This window comes from Planococcus citri, chromosome 2 (assembly GCF_950023065.1).
Source record: "Planococcus citri chromosome 2, ihPlaCitr1.1, whole genome shotgun sequence".
NCBI lineage: Eukaryota > Metazoa > Arthropoda > Insecta > Hemiptera > Pseudococcidae > Planococcus > Planococcus citri.
The window spans coordinates 57,543,229-57,561,275 of NC_088678.1; the positions used below are offsets into that span (position 1 = coordinate 57,543,229).

General features: G+C 30.9%; 1 protein-coding gene across 2 annotated transcripts in view; it reads left to right on the forward strand.

Moving 5' to 3' along the window:
* The first annotated feature begins 12,282 nt into the window (after nt 1-12,282).
* Nucleotides 12,283-18,047, forward strand: part of LOC135836648 (neurotrimin-like) — an 89,199-nt gene continuing 83,434 nt past the window's right edge. The window contains exon 1 of one of the 2 annotated variants that reach the window (XM_065351609.1): nt 12,283-12,518. In XM_065351609.1, the coding sequence (XP_065207681.1) occupies nt 12,413-12,518 (106 nt within the window). In that variant the 5' untranslated portion in view covers nt 12,283-12,412. The remainder of the gene's footprint in view (nt 12,519-18,047) is intronic. The other variant, XM_065351608.1, reaches the window with a different exon arrangement.

Sequence of the window (18,047 nt, forward strand, 5' to 3'; positions counted from 1 at the left end):
AACCTCTATTTTTCTTTTTTTTCTTCCTACGTAGGTACAAGTTCACAGGCTTTTGAAATCACACATCACAACGTTCAATTTCATTACACCTACACACTCGTAATAAGAAATCACACATCTTATACGTACGTACTATATGTATAGTCCTTTTCGCCGGAACATTTTGATTAAACCGAGGAGTGGAAAAAAATGAAAGTATTGTGTTATTTGTATTTTCATTCTGGTGCAAAACGTTTAGTATTCGCAGAGCATTGAAGATGTGATTCACGAGTTGGGTAACAAATGGATGTAAATGTGGGCTGTCACACAGTTGTCACATTTTAATTCCCAAAACAACGGTACCGCAACACGGTTTTGTGCACTGTATGTATTTTGAAATGAAGCGACAGAATTCCTATTTAGAGTTCTAAGATTAAAACTCTTTACGGTGTCAATCTGTTCGAGAATTATTCCGAGTTTTCTTGCTTTGATTATTTTAAACACTTCTTTATAAAATTCTTCGTTTTCTTTCTCTCGCTTCGCATTGATGGTGTTGAAATATTCAATCTTATAATGTCGCAGCGACGATGTTAGATGTACTCGTAGGTAGCTACGTATTGTGGGTGATAAAAAAATGAGAACAATTTTCGTCTAGGTACTTGGAAAACCTCTCTTATCATTCTGTGACTGTGATTCTTGTTTAAGGTGGTTAAATTGCTCCAATATGTACATTAGAACATCTTCGTGTATATTTTTTGATCTATTTCGATACTCTATGATCATCAGATCGTCAATGAATCGTTTCGGTTCTCATCATACGCAAACGAAGCACCAACGCCGAAAAGCCAACGAGAATACCTATGAAAGTCGAGCTCGTAGTTAGGTACCATTATTTCATCGTCAGTTCACATTTTATTAACTTATCACACGTCGACTGCGACTTGTGACCAAACGAAAGAGTACGTAGTATAACGTTTGATGCTTAAAATCCGGTCCATGAAGAACGCGCCAGTTTAATAATAATCCTCTAGGCCACAAAATGAGACGACACAGACGGTCTCGTAATTAGTGAAAATTTAATAACGCTATCCACAACAGGAAGATGCGTGTATTCGCTCTCGTCTCTAAATGCATCGAAAAGGGATCGCCAGGCTGGTCGTGCCGTTGCTCTGTTCCACGGTAGTATGTACTGGTACTCGTATAACGCTACCGTGTGCAAAAGGGATCGTGTGGACAAAGGCTAGGCCGACGAAAGAGGTGTATATGTACTGTCGGCGGTGGTACACACAGCTAAGCGTATACAGTTTTGGTACCTCATTACCATAACTTCATTATAAGAAATTCTAGCTAGTGTCTGGTCCGAGCCAGATATAACAGTTCGTTTGTAATTTTAGCTCCTGCATTCATTATTGTTATGCACACCTTTATTATGAATGAAGATATGTCAAATAATACCTCGATATGAATTAGAAGTTAGTTTGTATTAGATGACGAAGAGGTAATTAAATTTTCCACCTATCGTATACCATTGCCATCTCGTAGGCTGACACGTTTAAGGAAATCCTATCCTCTAATCTATATATTAAAATTATGACCGGATTTTTGTAATACTGAGATCTCAGGAACGGCTGAACCGATTTTGATCAACGAAGTCTCAAAAAAAAGCTTTTGACCCGTAGATGTGCAGGTTTTTATCAAAAGTTCAAAAAGTTGCACCATAAAGCTCAAAAAAGCTCAATAATTGATTTTAGCCTATACGTAGCGCATTTAACGTATACAGAGAAGTACGTATATTATACCTTGAAAGAGCATCGAAAGAAGTCTAATGTCAAAGAAAAAAGTTTACAAAAAAGTTGCACCTTAAAGCTCAAAAAAGCTCAATAATTGATATTAGCCTATATTTAGCGTATTTGATGTATGTAGAGAAGTATGTATATCTATATATTAAAATTATGACCAGATTTTTGTAATACTGAGATCTCAGGAACGGCTGAACCGATTTTGATCGACAAAGTCTCAAAAAAAAGCTTTTGACCCGTAGATGTGCAGGTTTTTATCAAAAGTTCAAAAAGTTGCGCGGTAAAGCTCAAAAAAGCTCAATAATTGATTTTAGCCTACCTATACATAGCGCATTTAACGTATACAGAGAAGTACGTATATTATACCTTGAAAGAGCATCGAAAGAAGTGTAATGTTGAAGAAAAAAGTTTTCAAAAAAGTTGCACCTTAAAGCTTAAAAAAGCTCAATAATTGAATTTAGCCTATACGAAGCGCAGGTAATGTATACAGAGAAGTACGTATATTATACCTTGAAAGAGCATCGAAAGAAGTCTAATGTCGAAGAAAAAAGTTTACAAAAAAGTTGCACCTTAAAGCTCAAAAAAGCTCAATAATTGATTTTAGCCTATATTTAGCGTATTTGACGTATGTAGAGAAGTACGTATATTATATCTTGAAAGAGCATCGAAAGAAGTCTAATATCGAAGAAAAAAGTTTACAAAAAAGTTGCGCCTTAAAGCTCAAAAAAGCTCAATAATTGATTTTAGCCTATATTTAGCATATTTGACGTATGTAGAGAAGTATGTATATTATATCTTGAAAGAGCATCGAAAGAAGTCGAATGTTGAAGAAAAATGTTTACAAAAAAAGCTGTGCTGTAAAAAGCTCAATAAAAGCTCAATTATGACCAGATTCTTTTGACTCTAAGATCTCAGCAACGGCTGAACCGATTTTGCTCGACGATGTCTCAAAAAAAAGCTTTTGACCCATAGATGTGCAGGTTTTAATTAAAAGTTTAAAAAGTTGCGCTGTAAAGCTCAAAAAAGCTCAATAATTGATTTTAGCCTATACGTAGTGCATTCAATGTATACACAGTAGTACGTATATTATACCTTGAAAGAGCATCAAAAGTAGTCAAATGTTTAAGAAAAAAGTTCACAAAAAAGTTGCGCCTTAAGCTCAAAAAAGCTCAATAATTGATGTTAACTCTATACTCGAAGCCTTCAACGTATATAAAGAAGTACGTACTATATTATATACTTTGAAAGAGCATCACAAAAAGACAAAAATCTTGAAGAAAAAAAGTTTCAAAAAGTTCCAGGTCAAAGCTAAGTGAATGCTTGAAAGTTTTGAATTATGACCTGATTCTTTTGTCTGTGAGATCTTAGCAACTGCTGAACCAATTTTGATAAATGACATATCGAGAAATGTTTTGAAGTGTAGATGTGCAGGTTTATGTTGAAAGTTCAAACAGTTACACTATAAGCTCAAAAAAGCTCAATAATCGATTATGCCATATTCGGTGGGTACACAAAGTACCTACATTGTACCTCAAAAAGTCTCCGCGGAAAAAAACTTATGACAAAAAAAACTTTCAAAAGTTGAAAGTTGTGGTCATGCAGTACTTGATCTTATTTGATGTGTAAAAAAATTATACAGATTGTACCTTGAAAAAGCACAGTGAAAAAACCATACTAGACTGTAAAAAGCTTTTAAAAATTGTTGGCAAAAGTTCAGCGAAAGTTTAAAAGTTCATTATGAGTTGGTTTTTTGTCACAGCAAGATCTCTGCAACAGCTGAACCAATTTTGATAAACAGCCGCTTGATAGAAAGGTTTTGAATAGTACATAGATATGCAGGTTTATGTTGAAAGTTCAACAATTTTCACCATGAGCTAAAAAAAGCTTGAAAACCATTTACTAAATTTTGAAATGTGAAACGAAGTTACCACAAAAAGTTGATTTTAGGTATAATAAAAGAACATTCAGGGTGCATCGTCAACATTACCTCATGTCATGAACTTTAAAGCTTTCGCTGAACTTTTACCATAAACTTTTGAGAGTTTTTTTCTGTTAAAAATTGTTTTTCAACTTAGATCTTTCAGGGTACAACATAAGTATTTTTGTCTGCCCATCAAATGTTTTTTCAGCTTACTACAAAATTTTTTGTACTTTCAACATAAGCTTGCACATCTACTTCTACATTTCAAAGCCTTTTTACTGAGAGGTTGTTATTTTAGGTCAAATACCACATGTCAAGAAGTTTTGAGCTTTTGCTTAGCTTTTTTTCAGAAATTTTCAAAAGTTGATGGTAAAAGTTAAGCGAAACCTCAAAATTTTTTGACATGAGATATTTGACCAGATCAAGTCATATACATATATGCAAGGTTGAAAGTTTTCACCAATTTATGCAGAGGGTGCAGCAGATTGAGTCATTTGAGTTGAGACTTTGATAATCTTAGCAAACAGAAAAAGAACTACTGAAATTTTTGGTAATTTCTGATAAAAAATGATTTTTTTACAACTAAAAAACAAAACATTTTTGTAAATTGAAAAGAAACAAGTATTTGAAAAGAAACAAGATTGTTGATTTGGTAAAAAAAAAAGAAATTCTCAATTTTAGCAAAAAGTAGCAAGTTTGGTAGTTATCTACAAAAAAAAATATGACCTTTACATTTTTTGCAATTACTTCTGTTGCTTTTATTAGGTAAAACTATAGGGTAAAAAACGAGTTTTTTTTTGATATTTTTGGTAAGAGTTTGCAATGTTGCCAAAAAGTTATCATTTTTTAAGAAATGAAACCAGGACTTTTCGCCAATTGTTGGAAAGAGTGATAATACTTTTTCGCAACTTTTATTGAAAAACTGGACATTATTTTGATTTTTGATGAGAGTGATTGAGTGTTTTTAGAATAACTTACATTTGGGGAGAAAGCGACGCTTTGGGGTAAATTTTCACTTTTGGTGATAACAGTTGAAATAAGTACATATTGGAATTATTTGCGATAAAACAATATTTTTTTTCTGTTAATTTTTAAAAAAGCCTCATCAAGCATTACAATGTTAGCCAAGAGCAGAACTTTTTGAGAATAAGATATAAACAAAGAAAGACCCTTTCAAAACTTTTCAATAATTATGTATTGCGAAAAAAGTAGAACTTTTTAGTACCTAATTATCAATTAACAGTTTCTGGCAAAACAGGTAGATTTTTGAACAATTTTTTGGAAAAAAGGTAGGCCGCAGATTTTTTACAAATTTCATTAAAAGCAAAATTTTTCATCAATTTTGGCCAAAAAGCAAAATTTTGATATGTACTTAAGGGGATATTCTCAATACATGGTAGTATATCTCTCCGTCTGCCAAACTTCAAACACATAATTCAGAGCCATTTTGTGCATGGAATAGCTTCAAATTGCGTATAATACGTTTTTCAAAACATTTTGAACAATCCTGTGCATGCATTTGTCGATACGTTGAGTAGTTTTCGAAAAAATACAATTTTGATGAAATGTTGGACTTTTTGAGAAAAAATCCAACATTTCTTAAAACTGGATTTATTGAAAAACTATTCAACGTATTGACAAATGCATGCACAAGATTATTCAAAATGTCTTAAAAAACATGGAAGTATTTCAAATTTGAGCCCATTCCATGCATCCGCGGCTCTAAATTATAACATTAAAGTTTGTCCCATAAGACCAATGTAAAATAAGGCATTTTGGTTATACTTACTACTAGGTACTATGTATTGAGAATATCCCCTTAATAGGAAAAAAACAAGGTTTTTTGACAATAATTGTCAAAAAAATTATACCTTTTTGCAATTCTTTTTGAAAAAGCGAAGCTCATTTTTTTGAATTTTCCAATAACTAACAGTGAAAAAATCATGATTATTCTACATATTAGCTACTGAATTTTTAAAATGTACATTTAGGTTTTGAAGAATCGCGCAGTATGCGCGATTAACGGGTTGGCTAGTATACCTTACGATATAATCACCCTATCACCCCTATCATCGTGCTCTTGCCTACTTATATCGAAAAAGGTCGCAACTTCTGCAAAAGGTTGGCGAATGGAAATTATATTCCGATTTACTATTGACCAAACTTCAAACCTCAAATATTTTTTCCATCATAATACCTACATAATTTTGGCCAAATCAACATCTACCTACACCTACCTACAGGAATATCAAACGTAGGCGTGACCGAGTATCAAATTTCAACCTAAATCAGTGACTAGAAAAAACTTACTGCACGTCAGTTCCATCATATGTATAACGCACGAGTTGGCTACCATCAGTCAGACACTTGGTTACAGAGGGACCAAAAAAAAAGCGCCACCATCTATTAAAGGATTATCAAAATCCAAAACAACATTCACATATTTACTTACAGAGTAGGTTTCGCTATATTTTTTTCTAGCTGCGTTTTTTTCTCTCCATCATTCGGAATGCATACGGTAGAGAAAAAAAGTAGTTAATATTTTTCGGCGAGAGGCAAACGTGTAGTACAAAAAAAAAAAGAAAGAAATGAAACTACCGTAAGAATGATAACGAGCGCATGATCTGAATATTGAAATACTCTATGACAGTATTCAGAATGAATGATGTTTCACGTTTTTCACATCGCTATGATATATTAGCTTAATATATGTATACAAAATGAATTATAAATTTTCAAATTTTCGAATCCCAAATGTACTACACGAACGCGACGGTGGCATTTCGTTTCGCAGATGCATTCTCCAATTCGAGATATACGTACTACTGTTATTACGCGTTTAATGCTGACGTTGAACTTATTTAATTAAGTAGGTGTACCTGTACTGACGTATGAGAGCTTACTTAACTCTCGAGTATGATAGTTCTATTTGTAATTCAGATTGATCAACTACTTTATTGTATATTATACACTTTCTGAAATGATTTATATTCATCTTTGTATTTACACCCTATTTTTCATTAGTCCGAAATTTAAAATTTTCACTCAAGAAATAGGGTCCTAATCCTGCCAAAATTTGAAGAAAATTAAGCGAAACTTCTTTGTATGTACTAATGAGAAAAATAAATGAAGATTGCATAGAATTTTTCCTCATTTTCCTCAGTAGATACTCAATTTCATTGTACAGGTGCTCAAATTCTATGAAAAAAAGAACACGATTCGCTAAGTTAAAGTTTTCCAAGACATAAGTTGAAACTTTTACGACACTTCGGAAAAAAATTCAAGAGGAAATCTTACAGAATTACGTATATTTTTTAAAAAATGAACAGCTACCTCAAAAAATTACCTTCAAGGTCACTCAATACTTTAATGAAGAATACTGAGAATTTTTCTTCAAATGACATAAATGTTATTCGAAGGAACACAAGTTGAAAAATTTTTTATTCATTTCAACACATAAAATCTTCAATCATGTCTTAAAAGTTGACGATCAAAATTCTCCAAATTGAGAATTATGAACGGTGATTTCTTGAAAAATTTTAAAACTGAATTTAAAAATACCATACCAACCTTATTCTTCTCACATTCTTTTTTTTAAAATTTGGCCTCAGAATATCTTTTTGGCAAACCCAAATTTCAATTCTTAGCTTTGAAATGAGAATATTATAGAAAGAGCAGAAGAGAGAAAATTGTTCATTTATAATTTTTTTAAAAACCTAGGCGGGTACTCAAAGAGTAACATATCTGTTTTAGGGGCCTGTTGATTTGGAGAAAGAAGGGAGAGAGAAAACTTCTAAAAGAGAGAAATGAGATTGTACATACTAGGTACTCGACTTTCATTCTAACACCCCCAAAAAAAAAAAAATTCCTAAAAATCGTTGGGATAAAATACATTAAAAATTCTCACGAACAAATCGATCCTGAAATGTTTACCTTCTTGCCTCCTCTCATCTCATCTCATGAAAATGTCGAAAACAGAATATTGATTTGGAATAAATATTTGAATATTTTTAATTTCATAAATAAATATACTGAAGATTGAAAATTTTAGCTCATGGCAGCACGTTTGTCAATTTCAACAGCTAATCGCAAAATTACCATCGATATCATGTTGAAACTAGATACCTACTTATTGCTTTTTCAACTTTTGAAAATTTTTAGACGATAATTTTGCATATTGTGGTTGAAATTAGCGGACCTGCTGCAATGAGATATTTTCCAGAAACTTTTGTTTGAATTCCATTCACTGCTGAAAAGCTTTCAGATCAAGTGAAATTTCTTCATAAGAAATTCAGATTCAACTCAATAAAATCCGGTCGAATGTTTCTGTGTAATTTGATCGAAATCAGCTCAAAAATCTCCCAAATTCAATTCCAGGATTATTTTATTAATTGAATGAACAAAGTGAAATGATGTGAAAATGAAATAAAATTTACTGCAATTTTGCATATTGTCCGAATGTTTTTCGAGACGTATACTATTGCTCTTTTAAAGAATTTTTGTGATCTGAAAATTCGACCATGAAACAAAATCTAGGACAACCCAATATATTTTTTTGAATATTTTTTTTTTACAGCACTTCTATTACAAAACTAATGAAATTATTTTCCGTTTCAGACAATTTCCTTTAAAATGAGCCCAACTTCATTTCGAATAATTTCCAATATTTTGCCCTAAAATGAATAATTTCGCATATTTCATTATAATTCGAATATTTTGAAGCAATATTTCAGAATTTTTCGAATGTTTCCGAAATTTTTGCAGTTTGAGTATGGCAACACGCGTCATGTTTTTTGAAAAGAAAACAAAACGAAATATAATTTTCATTCAATTTTTGTTATTTTATTTCACTTACTTTGTGTTTATTATCCCATTTGGAAAAATGCCCTAAATTTTATCACTCTCCACCAGTATCTACCTAATAAAACAAAACTATCATGAACTACTCTTATCAGAATACAAAAAATTCAATCTCTGCTTTTTACAGATGGATCAAAAATACCAACTCAGGGTATGCCTACTCTATTAATGATAAAATTTCAAATTTTAAAATCCATAACTGCTCTTCAATCTACACTGCCGAACTCACAGCTATTTTCCACTGCCTCTGTGATGTATTCACTTATGAATCAGAAAATAAGTCTTTCTTAATTCAAAGCGATTCCCTCAGCTCACTAACTGCTATCCAAAATCTATTTTCTGACCACCCCCTAATTCAAAATATCCATAAAACTCTATTTGATTTACAAAATTCAAACTTCTCCATACAGTTTATGTATGTACCCAGCCATGTTGGAATCGCAGGAAATGAAATTGTAGATAAAAATGCAAAATCCGCCACTACTCTTTCTCCTTTCACATTTATCACAGCTAACGACCTTAAATCTATCTTCACCCAAAACACACTTGAGAAATGGCAAAACTTTTGGTCCCTCCAAACATCAAACAAGCTCTTTCACCACAAAAAAACTACTCAGCCTTGGAAAAACCTATCTCAACTAAATAGACTTGAAGAAATCATTATAACCAGATTGAGAATTGGCCACACAAAAATCACCCACAATCACCTCCATGAAAAGACCCCAAAACCCACATGCCAGTTCTGCACGTCAGAACTTATATCTGTCCAACACTTAGTATTTCGCTGTCCCTCCTTACATCAGCACAGACTATCCCTACAAATAGATGAAAGATCCCTATTCATACCAGACGACCCTTCCGAAATCAAAAAATTCTTAGACCTAATTAAAAAACTTGACCTTAACAACTCGATTTAAATCTCACACGACGGGTGTAATAATAAAGCAATTTACAAACACCCAAAAAAAAAAAAAAAAAATTTCAGGTGGTGCAGAACGAGACGAGTAAAATGATACCCATTCTGAATTCGAATATTATTAAATATTTTACCTACCATAAGTGCATATTTTGGGTTGCCCTAATTATGTAGGTATCTATATTTATTCCAACTTCCAATATCAATATCATTATAGGAATAGGTACCTACTAAAAAATACATGGGTGGGTTATTTTTCCAACTGTTTTGAAATGTAATGGAGCCTGGCAAAAAAATTATGATACGTAAAATGACTTCAATAAAACACGTAGGGAAAATTTCGAATTTTTAGGTAAATGCCTAACGTAACCTTCCCGACAGTAGCTCAAAGTTGATATAAAAATTGAAATTTAATCTTTTGATGCAAGCGATCTTTTGAACATTTTAATTATATTTCATCTCAAAAAAATAATCACAAAATTATCATTATTAAATTTTGAAAGAATGAAAAATAATATTTTGGGATCGTCTGAATTCGAGAAAAACGAACAATGAGCTTTTGTGTATCCAAACTTGATGAATGATAAGAAAGCACTAAAGAAATCAAGAGATCCTTTGGACCATGAATAAATTTTTCGTTGACTTGAAAATTTGAAATTTTCCTCGCGTTTTGATGAGATTATTTGAACATAATCTATTGCTGGGCTTCATAAAATTTCAAAAATTAAAAAAAATAATAATGAAAAAACTGTCCCAAACATTTCCAAGTATTTGAATGGGTAATATTGTATAGAATATACATTTACAATGCATTAGCAGCACATTTTCGTGAATTTTGACTACACCTACTTCAGCACTTATTTTGATAATTACGTATTTTTTAAACCAATAATCTGGGAATAAAATTCCACATGTCATGAATCACAAAAAAATCGTATTTGCTATAAGTGAATATGCATCACCATGATCTTTTTTAAAAACAAAACATTTTTTTTCAATACTTCAAGATTTGAATAATGAACGTGAAATTTTAAAAGAATTATTTAAAATACGAAGGATGTTTATCAGAGTTTTAGTCTACTTGTTTCGAACCAGTATGTTTTCGTATACCTATTTTCGATCATTTTTAGACATTTTTTTCGAAATTTTTTGTTACATTTTAAAACGATTTTTAAATAAAAAACTTTATCGAATTTCAATCTGATCATTTATTTAAATTACAATCAATACCATCTATAAAAATTAGTTTTATCACAATCTTGAAGTGTTTACGTATTCTATAGGCTATAAGAAAGTATTCTAAACACTTGCAATGAAAAAAAAAGTGCCTAGTTGAATCATTTTAGTTTAAAGACCTCTCTGGAATCATCAACAAGTATTCGCACTTCGCAGATTTCGATTGGTTGGTAGTCAGAATACGATTCCCAAAATTCTTTGATTTCTCATTATTCAAAATTTCATGGAAATGTACAAAAATCTATCAACGACGTCTGATTAGACATCCACGACTTCGTTTGATAATTCGAAATGCAAGGCGAATTCGCACAAAGGCAATCTTTCGTATATTATCAACCGACAGATCGCTTCAAGTAAAATAATTGATACAGTCGTAAATATTCTTTGACGAAGCATTTTGTTATTTCAGAAATCACGTAATCATAAGTTACAAAATAAACCTACTACATGATACGAAAAGCACAAAAAAGTAGGTACCCAAATATGTAGTAGGTATACCTATACTTATTCGTAATCATTTAAATCATGCTATTTCAATCCTATTTTTCTCATTCATTTGATAAACATTTGAAAATTCCAAATTTTTCATGGTTCATAAAAACCCAAAAAACTTTAATTCAACGGGTGAGTAGACAATATTTCTTTCAGAATTTGCTTCGAAAAAAAATATGAGAGAATATTCTTTACGTGATGTTTTCAAGTACTTTACTCCACGAGTTCGTTTTAATTTCAAGGTAAATGAAAAGCTAAAAACGTTACCAATTTAAAAAAAAATTAAAATTAATTACAATTCGTTTTGCACAATGAAGTGTAGGTATAATGAAACAAAAGCAACCCTTATACTCATATGAATAGGTACGGATTTTCATATTATTTTCTAAAGATTTCTTTTTTGAAATTTTATAAATACTCAGCCGAGTAACTATGTTATTATTAAAGTATTAAAAAAAGGACCAAGACTCCAAAAATTAAAATAAAATCATTAATGATGCATATAAGATGACGTTGAAAAAAATACCTACGTTCCTAAAAAGAACTTATGCGATTGAAGGAGTTATTAAATCGAATAAAATGTTTATAATTTAAATGCAGAATATTTTAAAACAAAAATCAAATAATAGATACGTATAATTTACTTCATTAAAAAATTTCATTCAACTCATCCAATTCGAATAATTTTCTCAATATTACTACAAATTTTATCACATCTATTTCGATCAAAAAAATACATTTTTTCCATATTTCCCACACCCAGATTGAAACAATATTAAAACACAACCGGCGTAACGACAATTTCATAATGATCATAATCGTAATAAATGCCGTCTAGGCGATTAATGATGTATTCTTTAATCGTAGCAGTATACCTCGTAAACCTCATACAGCGTTTAGCCCAAGTTGAAACTTGACGCGAAAAACTTTTTTTTCGCCTTTTTCCAAGTCCGAAGACCCGCCTACTTAAAAGGCATTGGTTCGTGTTTAAGCTGTTATCAGTATACGATTGGTAGTTCGAGTCATTTTCAAGCGCAAACACTTTAACATCGAGAATCTTATAGTTTGGAAATTACCGGCATTGGCATTAGTATAAAACCAAAAGTGCATTCAGCAACACGAACGATGCAATGCAGTTTAACTCACGCGTTTCGTAATGCAACGATTTTTCAAATATCGCTAATTAATAGAGTATTTTATAAAATTTAGATGAAATACGCGCGAAAAATGCACGTAATTTATATTACGATAAAAATAGTTATGTTTTTATGGTGCGTTAATATATCAATATCGGCTACTATTGACGATCCGAATTGTAAGTTTATTAATTTTTTTCCATTTTACGGGGTATCAATTAATTTTTTTATTGTAGAAAAATGCAATTACGTGTGTCTACTTGACGGTCTACGAGTGATTTTTTAAGCAAAAATTCCCCGGATTTCCCGAAAGAATTATTTCAACGTTACTTCGATCATCAAGTGCATTATAAGCAACTTTTTGGTTTTTTAAACATGTAACCCTGTCATCTAGGCATAAATAATTTTTAACTAAACCTTCAAATAAGCGACCAGGAATGGCCTATAATACCTAATGTTTATTTTTCTAAAAAATAGAATCGAGAATCGAAAAAATGATAAAATGGAATAGTAATTGAACGAATTCTAAGGACTAATTCAATGCAATATATAAACTTCAATAATGAATAAAATAATGTTTTAATGATCACATCTCGTTCGAAGGAATTCACGAATATCAGAAAATCTCTCATGGATTTCATTTACCTATGAGGAAAAATAAAGTTTGACAAAACTTTATCATGAAGCTCCACCCTTTCGAGTGAACGTTTTTTAAAATAAAAATAGACTCGTAATTATTATAGTCAATCGGAAATCGTACCAATTTTACTCGATGATGGATGAAATAAGAACACCTATGAGGCTATGAATGAAGTACACATCATTATAACTATCGATGTGTGAACTAAATTTCAAATCGAGGTATTCAAATTTTTACTCACCTTTATGGAATCATAGGATGGCAAATGAAATAAGAAATTGCAAATCTGTAAAAATAAAAATGAAAACGATTATTTTCCTAAATGTTGGCTTGAAATAGAAATTTTTTATTAAAAATAAGTACAGTTGATTAAATGGTAACAGGCATCGTGCTTTTTGAAAATATCAGCGTGCTTTCCCAAGTTTGAAAGCACTGCTCAAAACAGCAAACCATGACATTTCGACTTTTCAGAGATTTCAATTCCAGATTTTAATTATCACTAAAAAATATAATCATCTCAGTTAATCGAGAAAATTTAGTAAGTTCGAGGTATTTGCATAGGTAGTTAAACATAATAAAATTCAATATAAGGTAATTTCTTAGTAAAATATTAAAGAAACTTGAAGCTTTTTATGAAAATTTCCCCAACAATGTGCACCAATCAGATAGCAATAATGGCCAAAAATTAAATAACTGGAATTGGGAAAGTACAATTTTAAAAAAAAAAATCTTTAGGAAATCCGCTATAGCCTAGGCTTACGATTTTCTCTCAAAACTCTACAGAAACAGTAATTTAAATGGATACTTGACCATAAATTTCTCCAGTTTTTAGACAGAATTTTATCAGGATGATTTTTTAAGCTGAATTGCTGAACCAAAACATTATCGAGGTATAGGAGAAGATTTTTCAAATTATTTTTTTTGATCACTTCTTCGAAGAAAACTACATAAAAAATTGAATGAGGAGATTTAAAAAAAAAATAATGATATAGCTCGCACTTTGATACCATCTTTTGAACGACTCGTTCATTTTAAAAATTTCCTACCTACCTATCCTATAAAATGTAATTTTTTGAAGAACTGTCATAAAAATGGGTCCCGATTTCTATTGCTTACATACATTAAATTAGCGGATATCTTTTTCACTCAACCGTAATCATTTAATCAAAGAAATAATACTTGAGTGTTTCCTTGCTTATTATTATTTTTTTTTCTAATTTAAGAAATAGCTACGTAGTTTCGGGAATTTTTTGTGATAATTTCTTTAAAAAAAGATTTTAAAATGCTTCCAAAATAATAAGAAATCGCTCCTTTTTCTATGTTGAAATTTTATAAACCCTTGCATTTTTTCCCTCATCAACGTGGTTTGTAGCAATTGTAGCTGAACTTTTTTGAAATCAAAACTTGATATACCTATCAATACTTAACACTTATTTTAGTATCTTTTAATCGCAATTGATTCTCACAATTTTCAAAATTCACAAGTGATTCGAGAATAATGGAGAAATTTCAATATGTACCGATCTATTTTATCCAAAACAAGTTTTTTGAAAAAAAAAAACAAAACAAAAAATGAAAGCCTCCATCAAAATGAAAACCCATCAAAAATTTGATACCTACCTATCAATTGAATACCTATTTTCAAACTTTCGAAAAAAATGTCAAATATGTTTGTTAGGATATAAATGATCATGTAAAATTAACGCGATTTGAGTAGACCTTTATCAGGACCTTGAAGATTTTAAATGGAGGGAGGGATTTCAACCTTGAGTATAAGAAAGTAATTAACCATAAAACATGGTACTTGATACGAAATTCTAAAATTCATCAATTTTTTACAAATACAATTATTCTACACTGACTTTTTGAACTTTTGGTCATAATTAATTTTTCCTCGCAATTTTCAAATCAAAACGTACCTAATTCTAAAACAAAAAGCGTACACATAGAGTTGTAAGAATCACATTACGTCATCAAATTCAAAACATAAAAATTTCACATTTCGGATGAGTCGAAAATTATGGAAGTCTTTCGAGAATTCTGTACGATCTAAAAAATATGAATTAGGTACAAATTTTGTAAATGATAAAACAACTTCTATGTACAATAAATTCTCAAGGTAAACAACTCTGATCATGCTGATAAAATGATCTGTTCATCTTTTCGAGTAGCTACATTTGTAAGACAATTTTTTTGAGGGGATGCCCTGTAAAAATGTACATATGTCTAATACAATTGCCAGCTTTTACCCTTCACAAATGCAAAAAAAATCAATGTTTTATATTGATTTTCATTTTTTTCTTGTTTATAACATTGGGTAGGTATCAAAGTTTCTTTTTTATTCGAGATCATATAAAAAAATTTTTTTTTAAATGAAGAGTTCACTCGAAAATTTAGAGAAAACTGTGACGAAAAATGCCTATATGTGCTTTAATCTCTATTATTACTTAATAATTTAAAACATTACTTCACAAACAAACATTATGCATACACATATACTTGCTTATTATGTACTTATCAAACAAATTTTTAATGCACACAAATACGATTCGCTTTTTATGAAATAATCGTTGAAACAGGTACATAATACTCGTAGCCTGTTCAATTTTGGTGTCAGATATAAAATTTATTCAGTTCTCGACATTTTTTCAAGGTCCTGTTCATGCACGATTATTCTTTCACAGATGAAAATTGTTCGTAAAATCAAACCCTAATTTTACCCAATTTAGCCAAAAAAAAAACTGAAAATTTAATTGTAGCCTATTTTTTAACCGCAAAATTGATTGGAAACGATTTCAAGCCGTACAAAAAAATGATCATATTGAATTTGAAATCTATCTTTTCAAATCAAAACTGATTTGAAATCTTTTCATAGACTATTAATTACTCTTTTAATTTCATAGATATAGGTATCTTGTTCGTCGAAATGTTTTCAATGTTCTTGGATGGAATCCCCCTCTCCCCAAAAAAAGGGATTTTGAAATAAAAGAAAGGAATCGTCTATTGCTTTTATTTCATAGCTATATTTTTGGAACAAGTTGAAGTAGTTTATACCACCAACTAAAAATAGGTACTTAACTACTCACATAGATACATATAAAAGTACCTAGAAGTTTCAAAACTCTATGGTGATCATATGTACGTTATATCACATTCAACTAAATGTATAATTTTTTCAAGATTAAATATTTCTCATTGAAATTTTTTTTTTGAAACCAACCAAACAAAAATTCACAAAAAAAAAACAAACAAAAAAATAAAATCTCGACTAACTTCCTATCAGAATGTTATTTCAGGCCGAAACGTAAAAATACGTAGGTATCTTTGACCATTGAATTAGGAAATTCCGCAGACAAATCGGGGTGAAAAACACTAAAACAAATGATACTTCTAAATGTCATTTTCATTCCGAGGGAGGGCGAGTTAACCTTTAAAACACATTATGACCACTTTTTTACTTCGAGTCTATTGAATTTAATAATCAAAAATGTTACGTTTTTTTTTTCGTTCATTTTTAATAATCGCCAGTGGCAGGAAACGCGAAAGTAACTTTTTAAACAAACAAAAAACTCGATAAATATAATTTGGGCGAAAGAAATTGCAAACAATCGAGCGATTATAATTGCTCGACGTCTCGTGTACTATTAACGAAGATAAAAAAATAAACAAAAAACTATTAATTCATTAAGTCGAGCAGAAATGAACATAATTTTTTCGCTGTTCGGCGTGAAATCAGTCAGCGTGTTATGATAGTATTGATTCAAAGTATTCGAGATGTTTCCACCCTCTGCGCGCAAAAAAGCGTGAAACAAAGAGACAAAAATAAAGTGGAGAGAAAAGGAAATAAGTTAAAAAAATTATAACAAAAAAAAACAAAAAACAAAAATACACGTACTGTAGTCGTCTCACGTAATAAATGGCGAACTAGATAACGGATTAGATGCGGTACATATTTGAAAATTTAAATTCACTCATTCCTGCTGTCGAATCGACATGCACGCGGAAGTGGTAAGAATGTGCAGTATCATCATATGATATTGTTCGTGTTCGTGCATCTCATCTAACTGTATACGCGAGTTCCCAAGACCGAAAATGCCACCCTAAGGTCACTATGTGTAAGAGATTTATATTCTAACGCAGTTTTCGAAATCGTTAATGTAATTATACATATAAAATTAAATATCATTTTATATTTCAACATATTTCTCATCTCTTAGGTAGGTATACCTACGTTGTCGTATTTCGTCGCCAGCCAATAAGGTACATATTTTAGCTTTCAGGTACACGTCACATTAATTTATCCCTTTATTTACAATTATTCTGGTCATTTACGCCGAGCATATGATAAATTCGGATACAAAATCAAGACAAGGTAGCACCGCAGCAGTTGTAGTTGTAATTGAGGCAATGAGATCGTCGCTTGTACGTGTTTCAAATACAAATCGACCTTTTGTCCAAGGGTAAATTTCTATACTCGTGTAATATTCGGAAAACCGGTCAATCTCATTTCACCTTTCAACAGTTCAACTTTTCTCAATGTACAAGGTGTCCAGTGAGTGAAATGGTCGAGCTAAAAACATCGCATATCATTCAGTGCCACTAAAGAAATTCAGGAAAAAAACTGAAATGAGTTTTCGATCAAAGGAGTGAGTAGTACATGAAAAACTGAAAAAATTGAAATATTTAGATGAATTTTGGGTTTGATGTACGTACAAATTAAAGGAACTACGTATAGATTTTAAAAAAAGAGCCATAAAATGATCAACAAAATGGGCAGTACGTAGAAAAGTGAACAAATTTTGCCATGGAGACTTTTTGCTTGAAATTGAAATTTGAAAAGTTTTTACCTATCTACAGCTTATAATAGTTATAGGCAGAGCTCGAATTTTAGGGAATTTTTCAGTCATCACTGCGATTCATAAAATTTCCAGTAAAATGAGACTAATTCGTAGGAGGATATTTTAGCATATTTCACCATATAAAAGCATAAGAAAGCAAATTTAGGCATCTTTAAGGGAATTTTTCGCGTTTTTTTTAGAGAATATTTCACGTTTTCAGTGAATATTTT